Source organism: Telopea speciosissima, chromosome 5 (genome assembly GCF_018873765.1).
Source record: "Telopea speciosissima isolate NSW1024214 ecotype Mountain lineage chromosome 5, Tspe_v1, whole genome shotgun sequence".
NCBI classification, from domain to species: Eukaryota; Viridiplantae; Streptophyta; class Magnoliopsida; order Proteales; family Proteaceae; genus Telopea; species Telopea speciosissima.
In genome coordinates this window covers 42,372,959-42,385,464 of record NC_057920.1, presented here as the reverse complement: position 1 = coordinate 42,385,464, position 12,506 = coordinate 42,372,959, and the positions used below count along the sequence as shown (strand labels likewise).

Below are 12,506 nucleotides of genomic sequence, written 5' to 3'. Positions count from 1 at the left end.
ATAGACATGGGGCTAGAGTTTCATCACCCGTGACATACCCTTGCCAACAAGGGTTAAGGTGTTGGATGTCTATGGGGGCGACCATCAAAAAATGAGAAAAGAGAAAAAGGAATGAATAGAACACCGGAATGGTGATATGAGCTATATGTCGGGCTTTAAGCCAGAAAAGAAAAGAAAAGAAAGAAATGAAATGGATTGTCCCACTGGTGAATCACAAAGGGCTGGTCGGGCTAACCTTGGTGATTGATGTGGAAGCTGACTGGTCCTCTCCAACAACTCAATGGGCGTATCGCGGGAAGGGGTTAGAAGCCCACACCAGGGATACATGTATTGAGGATTGTAGTAGCACTGACCTGACTTAGTTGTATTGTTAGGTGGCTAATAATAAACTGGACTTGCACATCATGTAGGAACATATGAACTGTGAATTGTGATTGCATGTGCATGCATGATTGATGTTATTTGCTCATGAGCTCAGTGGGGCTCACACTCTGTTATACATTATCTTTTTTTCTTAGATGATTTTGCAGATAGATGCCAGTGTGGCCTGGAGGCTCATCTCGAGGAGGAGAGTCCTGGTTGTTACGATGATATTGGTGTGGACCTCGACGGAGGTCATCCCGATCCAACGTACTTTCTCAGTGGTCATTGATGAAGACCATTGAGGAGTGCTTCTGATGCTTTTGTTTTGGGGACTCTTATTTGTTTTTGTTAGGAGTTTATCCCCGTCTTGACTATGGTCCTATTGTAGTTTTTACTTTCTTTTCCTTTTTGGGGTTGAGTATGCTCACCCTGTATATATTTATGTATGTAGTTCTGCTCTTGTCAGCTCTGTTTCTATGTTTGTGGGTTGGTGGGAAATGTGCAAACTTTCTTATGTATATATTATCATCATTTCTCCGTATCACTATGCTTCCTTTTATTATTGAAATTGTAGTTTATCTGTAGCACTCTGATCTTGCCTTTGGTAAAGTGAATGAATGTGGTTCCGTGAATGTAAGCATTGCTTCTAGATCAGTGGGATTTGGCGGATTGCCGTTATGCAATTCGGGTCACCTACCTAATCCTCTCAGCGGGTGGTTTGGGGTATGACAGCCGATCCCAATTTTTAAGAACACCTTGCATCATGTGATGCGACTAATAAGGTGTTTGGGTTAGGAAGTTGCTATCATTTCTGGAGTAGTCCCTGATCTTGTCAAAGACCCGATTCCCCTGTTAGTGACAATAGAGGGGCTATTGCACAAGCTAAGGAGCCTAGGGTTCTTCAGAGGAATAAGCACGTACAGCGGAAGTATTACCTCATCAGGGAGATTATCCAGCAGGGCGATGTGAGTATCTCCAAAGTGGACAGAGCTGAAATTGTGTGTGAAGCAATGACAAAGGGTTTGTCTCCTGGAGTGTTTGAAAAACACATGGAGGGCATGGGTTTAAAATGCATGGGGAATTGGCTTTGATGTACAAGTGGGAGATTGTTGGATTTATATGTCCATCACTCTGGTTTACTTTGTATTGAACCTGTTATACATTTTGGTTTAATATTATCACATGCGATACAAACTTTTTAAGCTTTGTGTGTCCATAAGTTATACTTAAAATGGTAGTCACGACTAGGGTTTCGATTGGGCACCCTTATCATATGGTTGTTGTATTGGGTATGTTATACCCGCACCCCGAGAGTATAATTAATTATTATTTCTTTTCCGTGACGTGTAGTTATCACTGCCATGTATGCTGGTGAGCTGTTCTCACTAGTGATCAAACCCAGCTACAAAATTATTGACCACAGTATGAGTTTGCCTGGAGGAAACTATTTGGGGTCATGGGGGACAAACCATGACAAGAAAATAGTAAGTGCTAGCCCTTAATTTTATTTATTTACCCTTTTCCTCGATGCCCTCGAAGTGCAGGTCAAGGTTTGGACCACCCAGGCTATTTTAGTTGAGTTGAGAATAATTCACTTATGGGCCCCACTTGCCTTGGGGAAACATGTGAAGAGCAATTATACCCATATCATGTGAGCTCATCTTTTAATTAGGTTCTTTCCTAATTATAACTAGTGGGCATGCCCATTAGCTTAAGAGGCCCATTAGGCTTAAGTGGCAATTTAACCTAAGGGTCCATCTAACTCTATTTGACCCAAGGTTGGGTATTCCTTTCTCTTACCCAAATAGAATTAATGGGTCAACCCATTAAGCCCTCTTGACCCATTTAACTTAAAATACCCATTTGGCTTAATGACCCATTTAACTTGGATCAACCCATTTAGCTCTTGACCCATTTGACTTAAGGGACCCAAGTCACTTTCTATAAATAAGACAAAAGGGGGGGAGAAGCATTCTTTCTCTTTACTTCTCCCATCTAACCTAAATCGTGGAGGAGAGAAAGAGGAGAGAAAGGAGAAAGAAGAAAGAAGAAAGAAGGAAAGAAGAAAGAAAGAAGGAGAAAAGGAGGAAGAAGAATGGAAAAGCTTGGCTGAAGGCGTGGAACCTCACCTTGTGGAGCCCTCTACGTGGAGCTTTTCTATATTGGGGGTAGGTAAGCCATTAAATCCCACCTCTCTTCTTCTATTTTGGGTTTTGGGGTTTGGGAAATGGGAGAGATTCGATCTAGGTTTGTCTTGGAACCCAAAGATCGATTGAAGCTCTTAGCTTTGGTTATTGTGGAGTTATTTCACTCCATGTCTTGCTCTAAAGCTCTTAATCTCATTCTATTTGAGAAAACCTAGGGTTTTTACCCTATTTGAGCTATAGATTAGGTTCTCCTTGGTTTTCCTCTTGAATCCTTTGAGATATATGGACCTAATGAGGTCTTAGAACCCTAATGGACCTAAGAGGAAGCTTCCTTGAAGCCTCCTTACCTTTAAACCCCTTGGGAAAGGAACCCCTGGTGAGAAACCTTTTAATTTTAGGTTCTGCAGGTATGTAGTTTTACATGCGATTTCAAGACCTACGAGAAATCACCCTTGCAACCACCCCCTGAATAAGCCCCTGTTAAAGTCGGTTTTAGGTGCGATTTCATGTTCTGAGACAAACCACCTATAAAACCACCCTTGGCAGAGACCTTCCTAAGCCCCTGGTTAGCTAGGATTTACATGTGGTTGCAGGAATTAGGCATGAGACCACCCATAAAATCACCCTACCTCTGAAACCTTATACTTAAATGATTTATGGGATATCTTTTGGGGATCCGTCCCTTTACTTAATTAACCCTGTTCTCACTCTTTATTTAGGTTTAAAGTTTTCATCTTATGGCATATTACTTAATCGCGGTGGCAACTTGTAACTTCGGGACATAACTTATATTGTGAGTGCGTTTGGTTGTTTGGGCTTGATATTATTATTGCATTGTATATTATATCATCATTATAAATTATTAAGCATGCTTGGGCATATTACATACTTTTATATATGATTGTTATGATGTTGATTGGAGATGCTTTACTTTGATGGGTCTTGGTGCCTGTGGGTGCCGGTGCCGGAACCCCGGATACTATATACATTTATGAAGTAATTATGTTGAATGTCATGTTGAACTGTATGCGCTGTGCCATGCTGGTAACCAGGCACTAAACCAGATGAAAAGTTGATGCCCCCGGATTACCTCTCGGGACGATAGGACTTGCATGTAGTATATCTGCGGCTAGGATTTTGCACCCTTATGCTACGACCCTTACCAACAAGGGTTTAGGTGTTGGGTAATCAGTACACCGGATTCTGTGGAGGTGGGAGAGGCCAGTCATGGTAGTATTGGTTATCAGGGGTCTGCCACTAAGTGGTCTTGGAGGCTTCGATCGGCGTAGGTCCGAGGTGACAATTGAGGTTTCATTGTGGCGATAAGTTAAGTGACCCACAGTGTCTCCCGAGTTGTCACAGTAGCACATGCCTCTGACTTAGTTGTGATGTTAGGTGGAAAATTTATTTAACATATGCATGCATCATTGGACTATGTGAATTGTGTGTTTGTGCATCCCCATCCCCTCACTGGCTCAGTGGAGCTAACCCCCTCGTGTACATACTTTTTTTAGATTATGATGCAGGTATGGAGGAGCTGGAAGCTGTGTTTGAGGAACATGGCAACGGGTGTCCTTGTGACGATTGCACCTACGGCGTGAGGATACTTGGGACTTGGTCCCTTTTCTGATTATTTTAGGGCTTAAAACCCATGTATAAATATTTACTGTTATACCCTTGTTGATAATTATTAGATGGTAATGGAAAATTGATTAATTACAGTATTTATCATCTAGGCTTTGTTCATCTTGTAACTATTTGATTTTATACGCTTCCGCAAAACTATTGATCTTTTGGAATGTAATATTCCCCTTTCCGCACTCTGATATTATATTGTTTTAATATTGGTTATGACTGTGGGTTGGGACACTGTGTCAGTGATCCTGGCAGATTAGTAGGATGACACGCGTCGTCCTAGTCACCCCTTGTATTGTATTTTATTCCTTGTTGGGATGGGGGCGTGACAGGGTATGCCTAGACATGTAATGTCAGGGTACAAATGTGAGTACTCACATGTTTGATCTGTGTATTGACAAAGAATCTACTTTGTCGATTCCCTCATGTATTACTACTAGATGTAGGATAGGATAGACATGTGTCACCGAGACCCAGTACCTGAGAGGACCCTGTCACTGCAAAATGTGACCACATTCTTTGGTTCATCAATGACTGAGATTCAAGTGATTCTAAACCAGTGTTCTAGGAATGTGCAAATATTTTGTGAGGGAAGGAGTTACTCAACATGGTCACCACTGCTCGATTGAGGAACATTAAGATAGAGATTGTCTATGAATGGTCATATCAGAATTTGGATCCACTGTCATTTTGGAAATGGTTTTTTTGCAAAACCTATTTTACATAAAATGATAAACTATATGTAGTTTTAATTAAGAATGTTTTGTCGAGTTTTGCGGGACCCGATCATATACACAGACTCTCTGATATGGACTTGTTCTATGGAATGGGGTTTGGCAATTCCTAGTAATGATGGTGTTGATTAGTGGTGGGTTGGTACATGATGTTTTATTATCATATAGGCGTTTATTTGGAATTTACTAAAATAATTGGTTTTTTATTTAATTGATGGATATGGTGCTAATTATAATTATCTATAAATTAAAATAATTAATTAATTAAACTATTCTCTATTAGATTTTGCTTCTTCACCAATTAGAAGCACTCTAAGTTTAAATAGGTTCAAGTCAATAAAGAGAGAGAGTTTTAGACTCTCACTGGGATTTTTCCAAACAGGATCTATTTAAACACCTAAAACATGGAGGGGGAGAGGTTCTTTCCAGCCTTGGACGGTTTTGGGTGCTCCCCCTCTCTCCCACGTTTTTGGCTCTATCACTCTCTCTCTTGATCTCTTGTCTCTCCTTCTTTTTGGTCTCTCTAGCTTTTGAGAGTTAGGGTTTTGGAAACCTGGATTTGTGCTTGAGGATCTGAAGAAATTATTGGATTGACTTAGAGAACCTTGATTGCACCATTGGAGGTTCAGATATGTTTACCTGGTGTGCTCGTTGGAGGAAGAACCACTGTCTATTGGAGGAGCAACACTTGAGGCTCATCAGGTTAGCAAGTTTTTGTTAATTCCTTTTGTTTTAATTATATGATTATTCATGGCATGTGAAAGAAACCCAAATTGATCTCTTTCTGCTGCGCATTCGGATATAGGATGGATCCCTCTTTCTATGGGATGAAAAAGAGATGAGTTTTCTCTTTATTATGGATCCCATAAATTTATGGGACATGAAAGAGATGGATTGGATAATGGTTTATCATACCATACCCTAATTGGGTCACAGTAGGGTACCCTTGGGAGACCATGGGCAACCCTAAAAATTAAATAGGGCACCCATAGGCGACTATAGACAATCCTAAAAATTAAATAAACCGCCCTAGGGCAACCTTAGAGATTCCAAGAGTTATGAATCCTCACATGAATAATCCTGATTTGTCAGGATCAACGAAGAAATGATCCCATAGACTGTTATTTGAATAACAAATACATCGCGAGACACAAAATAGATTGTCTGAAAATATTTCCATAGAACCAAATAGCTTTGGAGCAAGGGCAACCACTCCATAATGCCTGACAACCTCCCAAGACACTTAGATAAGAATTGACCAAAACTAGAAAGGTTTCCAAACTACATGATCAGAGCATTCTGAGTTAAGACACAGGATGCAGGGCAGAAAAGACAGAAACTTGACATGCAAACAATAAACCATGGAGTCTTCTTGTCCAAAAAATTCAACCCAATATGAGTTGTCACGTGATGGAGTTGATAAATAAATGCCAAAAATAATCAAATGTCACTAAGTTGTCACGTGATGGAGTTCATACATAATTACAAAAATAAAATGTCGCCAATGTGGTGACAAGTTAAACGCATTTTATTATTATGGATCATGTTCTTAGCTAAGGACAATCCTGCCACAATTGAATAAAATACACCCTTCCATATCTATGAAAGATACTAAGCTCATTTTTTTAAGTCTTATTTCCTTACTTTCAGTTAAACTAAGTGGGTTTTTTTTGAGTGAATAAACTAAGTGTTTCTTTCAGCTTTTTATGTCTTCGCGTGCTTATATTACTGTGATTCTTTTCTACTTACTTTTCTTTGAAAGTGAGAGATAATTGAATGCTTGACCAACCCTTGTTATTGTGGTGATATAAACCCATTCTTCATCATCTTATATAAAACCTAAACCTAAACCTGATTGATCTCCCAAAACCCTAAAATCCCATATAAGGAAAGAAAACCTAGCTTGAAGAGAAAATAATTTCCATGGCCATATCTAATCCTCCTAGAGAATATGATCAGGTCAAAGAAGCGAAGGAATTTGAAGATGCAATGATAGGAGTTAAGGGTCTTGTTGACTCTGGCATCACAACCATTCCAAGATTCTTCATACAACCACCTAAGATTCTTTCTACCATCAAACCCACTAATAGACCGACTACCACCATTGAGATCCCTGTTATTGATCTTTCAGACATCAATAACAATTTCTCCGGCAACGACGCACGAGCTCGAATCGTCGAAGAAATCCGAGGAGCATCTCGTACAAGGGGTATATTCTACATCATCAACCATGGTATTCAAGATTTTATTCTTGATAATATGATCATGGCTGCGAAATCATTCCATGAGCAATCAACTGAGCTAAGGGCACAATACTACCAAGGAAAGCTAGGAAGTAATGCTGTGTTCATGACCACTTACAACTTCAGGGTACCCACTGGAGCTACTTGGAGGGACTCACTACAGGTGAATTGGACACCAAACCCACCTGAGTTTGAACAGATTCCGGCAGTCTGTCGTGAAGAGATGGTAGTAATGGATGAACATATGAAGCAACTAGGGAATACCCTAATGGAGCTTTTTAGTGAAGGATTAGGTGTGAGTCATGAGAGGTTGAAAGAGTATATGGAAGATAGACTTATGTTGACACATTATTACCCATATTGTCCTCAACCAGACCTGACTTTGGGAACACATCCTCATACAGATTCTACAGTTTTGACTGTGTTGCTGCACAACCAGATTGATAGGTTTCAAGTGGAGTGTGGGAAGGAGTGGGTTCATATCATGCCCTTACCAGGTGCCCTCTTGGTTAATATTGGAGATATCCTTCAGGTAACAATAACTAACCATCCATCAACAAAGTTCTAATATTTTGATTCCAAGTTTCTCTCAAAGTTGACTTTATTTGATTAGGTTTTCTTCATTTTCCTTATCATCATCTTCAATCCAGTTAACCTTCTCAGTAATATATCTGTTTGCTTTGTTTTTTGTTTTTGCTGTTGTTGTTGGTCAATTTTTTCTTTGAATTTCCCTCCAATCTACTGTCACTTTTAAATTTTCAAATCATAAACCCATGTGCAAATTAAAAAAACCTTCCTAGCTAGCTTGAATGTGTAGTCAATTTTCTCCTTGAAAAAATAAATGTTCAGTCCATTAGGATACAACAACCATGTGCTCTTCTTATTGGGAAATGTGGTATCAACCTTATATGGTCTCCTAGGTACTTTCTTGTTTTGAGGTGTAACTGGTCTCCTCAGTTGCTTATCTTGAGGAATTTCTCATTTTAATTGGCTTGCTTTCTTCTCTAGATCAGGGCCCCTTGCCCTCTTTCTTTCTTTCTTTAGTTTAGTTTAGGTTTTTTTTTTTTTTTTTTTTTTTTTCTTTGTAATAAATTTGATTTTACTTATATAAAAAAAAATGACCATGTGCTCGTATTCAAATGAAGGCTCTTAAAAAATTTAGAGTGGTTGGAGGTTTTAAAAGTCACAAGAGTTACTCTTAAGTGATCTCAAACTATAAACCAAAAGTCTAACCTCATACACTTTGAGTCTCACAAACCCACAACATAATAGAAAAATAATTTTTCTATTCATTTCTCATATTTTAAGTGATTCTTGATGCACAGTTGGAGGGGAATCTACACATATCCTTACCCAACATGTGTCAAGGGGATGTGGATTCCACTATTAATTTGTTAAATTTTTATTTGTTCCCTTGACACATGTCGGGTAAGCGGCGTACATAAAATGTAGATACACTTCATGTACGTAAAAATTCCCTTCCCTTGATGCCCACGATCTCATGTGACATATTCAAGCAAGACAATGAGGACCCATGAGGTGGCTTCTATGAGGTTAGCAAAACCCCACCATAAAAGGTGAATGATATCATTCTCTGCATCACCATTGGTGTGATATGCTGGTTCTTTCCCACACATTAGTGTCGTGGGAAACCTTCTCCCTTTCTTTAAAAGAATGTATTTATTATTTGAACAATTTGATCTATTGAAGAGACATTGTTTAAGAAGTTGGTCATATTTGAACAATTTTGACTGCTAAAGAAACAAATAGGAAAAATCATACTATTTGGAAAGGCCACAAGATTAAGACTTCCATATGTATTGTCTTGGAAATTCTCTAACTCCAATGGTTAAATAACCAAATCAACCTCTCCATCTGACATTAATAACTATTATGATGAAAATATTTTTCTCAAAACTATTAGTCTAAAATACGAGAATCACAACGATTAAAATTAGAAAAAAAAAGTATTTCCATATTTTCACTTATTTGGCCAATGGTAGTGATAATTTGGTCATTTTGGCTATTTGATAAATAATAATTTGGGCATAAACCTCATGTTAAAAACTGTTCGATGCAAGGCGGTTTTTTTTTTTTTCTTTTTTTTTTATTCTAGAGCTCGACACCATTGGATGTCGCAAAGTCCTCGTATCGAGCTCACAGGCACGCAATGCAGTGCACCGGAAGATTAGGACACTCACGAATTCGAACATGAATTCATCTGGATTTCAAACCCCGGACATGATCCTTCCTACTCAACATTTTCTTTTCTTCACTGATCAAATCTCATGTTTATTATTAGGTCCTTTCAAATGATGAGTACAAGTCTTCTCGACACCGAGTATTGGCTAACAGTTCTCAAGACCCAGGGATCACTGTTGCCTTCTTCTTCTTATCATCTAACATATCAAAACTTTGCTGTCCATTCCCGGAGTTACTGTCACCAGAGAAACCAGCAATTTATAGGAGTTTCAAAATGCATGAACACAAACAGGCACGCTACAATATTCAACTGGAGGATGAACCAAGAACAGCTTTAAGCTATTTCAAGCTGTGAGTATTAGGGTTTGTAAGTAAAGTTGTATAAATGGGAGTTTTTAGTTAATCAATGTTGACATGGATTTATTAAACTATTGTGGTTAATGATATGGTTTGCTTCTCTATCCTAAATACAGTCTAGTATTATTCATCCTGCCTCTTGTTCATTCATATTGATTTAAATATGTGAAACTGTTTTTCCCCTTTTTCTGAAATTAATATAATTTATTGGAAGGAAAGACACAGAATTGAAGGAGCATTGTGCCAAGTTTGGCTGTCCTTGTCCGGCACAATAGGTGATACACCTGCCACATAAGTAATCCACTTGGCACTCAGATTAAATGCATAAATAGGTCCTATCATGCCCTATTGCCTACGGAATTTTAACTCTAAGGACTACATGTGGCAATGCCCAAAGAAAAGTTAAAAGTCAATATTTTTTATAGGTAAATCAAAATATATTAGGAAAAAAAAATAAGAGTGAGAGAATATCCAAAGGAAAGACAGTCCTAAAATACTCCCTTTAGATTGACTCTTATCAACTCCCATTGAAAGTCCTTGTTATGGACACTCAAGATCGGGTACCTCCTCATTTATGAAACACATGCATGCCATATGAATAACGTGCGATAAGGATTCAAGACTCACATGTTATATGGACTACCATATTTACTTAGATCTCTATATCTTATTGTAATCTTCTAGTCACCAACTTCTCGTGTATTCATATATAACTTTACATTGTAGATGTCACACCCTGCCCGAACTGTCCAAGCGTAGCATGGAGAGAGGCTATCTTGCACTCAAGATTATCAGAATCACAATACAGCACTCTTACCCAAGCACACACCAATACAAATAATCGAAAAAGCAGAAACAATTAAAAACAGAAAAATACCAAAAGAACCCGTTAAAGAACTATGTGATATTAATATTTACATAGAGTTTGTTGTTTTGACTTTACACTTCATACATACAGGTATCTAAGATATCCCAAAAGCTTATATACATCAAGTTCTATAAGCACAACGAGAAGTAACAAAAGATCCAACCTAATTCATAAGGCCCGCCTACAAAAAGGCACACAGTTCACAGACGCATGGCAAGACCCATCATGCTCCTCAAGTTCTTGATCTACGAGCTCATCACCACCAACGTCCACGTACTCATATACAGGTAGGCCATCACCTGTGCAAACATCCAAAGAGAGTTTTCCACGAGTGTGGGCTCCACTGAGCCGAATGAGAGGAAAAACACACAACATTCAAATGATGCATGAAACAATTCATTATTAAAACTTATCATTCACATGATACATGTAACAACCCATCTTTAACTTAACCACCTGGCAAACATACTAAGTCACTAAGTTCAAGCTACAGTGCTGACTCGGGAAGCATCTTGGGTCACTTCTTTTATTGCTGCCATACTCCCTCAGCCAATACCATAAGGAGCCTACCTCCACACTTGGCACCTTATACGAAACCTTCAGGCAGACCCCGATAATCATGCATACCCGATCCTAGTATATGTCACGACTCCAACCATCTAGTGCTTGATTACCCAGCACCTAAACCTCTGCTAGTAAGGGATGTAGCTTGGGGTTTCCAACCCAACCATGTATTTCTAGATGATGACATGTTGTATCCAAGAGTGCACTGTGTTACATATACACGTCTACTCAAGGACGTAGTGTTTCACAAGCATACATCAATGCATAAACCAATCATAACAATCATTCACAATACAGGAATCCATAACCATTTATTCTTAATAGAAACAATCAATAAAAAAATAACATTCTAAAGCATATGAATTTAACAATACGTACATGTATAACACTAACAAGATGTAATTAACATGAATAACACCTAGAACTAGCAATAGGTTATTAAGTTCCTATATGTCATTCATTATGTTACACCTGCACCCAAAATATATCCTAATACCCCGGGTCAAATTAGACTTTTACCAATGGGTAATGCCACGATGGCAGTGAGCAACACCTATGACCTTGAGCTTAAAATTTTATTATAAGTGTCCCCTCGAAGTCCTGAAAGTACGGGTTGAACCCCGCAACTTTCCTTGAGGTTTGGGCCCTGACAGCAGCAACGGAGTCATGAACGGACTCACTCGACTGGTTCCGTCGTGGATCTGTCCGTACTGTTTCTTGCCCTTTTAAAGTATTTTTGTGTGGGACCCACGTCCCCATGTCCCGAACACCATAACCAGACCTTCGGACAACATGGACTACCACCCTTACCATGAATTGATTAGTTGGGCCATGAAAATAGGCCCACAAGACTTAAATAAATAATGAGTTCTTCTATTTTAGCTTGAACCAAACAAACCTTAAAGACTAATATGCCTTTATAGGACTTAGGGCAAACCCAAATATGTCCTAACTAAGTAGACTAATTAGGTGGTGACCTTAACCAAACAGGCCCTAAGGTTCATTAAACCTAGAAGACAATCTTGTGTCTTAGAGACACTTAGGCAAACAGGCCCTAAGGCCTCTTTTGGTCCTTAAAAGATAAGGCATAGCCTCATATCCTCCTATCTATCCCCCCTCCAAGCCAAACCGTGGAGAAGAAGAGACAAGGAAGAAGAAGAAGAAGAAGTAGGAAGAGAAATGGGAGGGGAAGGGAAGAAGATGGAAGGCATGCCAAAGGGGTTTGGCTGCCCTACCTTCCATCCTCTAGTTGCTCGATCAAGGCTTGAAGAAAAGAAGAAAAAGGGAAGAAGAAGGAAGAAGATGGTGGATCTTTAACGTTGGCTAGGGCTGGGATTGGAGTTCCACTTACCAAGGTAAGCTCTATCTCTTGGTACCTCCCTCTTGTCCATTT

At 39.1% G+C, this 12,506-nt stretch overlaps 1 protein-coding gene across 1 annotated transcript; it reads left to right on the top strand.

The window, feature by feature from the left end:
* The first annotated feature begins 6,750 nt into the window (after window positions 1–6,750).
* Window positions 6,751–9,679, top strand: LOC122662988 (1-aminocyclopropane-1-carboxylate oxidase homolog 4-like). Its single transcript, XM_043858694.1, has 2 exons — window positions 6,751–7,654; window positions 9,425–9,679. Exons 1-2 carry the CDS (start codon window positions 6,803–6,805, stop codon window positions 9,677–9,679), a joined length of 1,107 nt encoding a protein of 368 aa, XP_043714629.1. The 5' UTR covers window positions 6,751–6,802.
* Window positions 9,680–12,506: the final 2,827 nt, after the last annotated feature.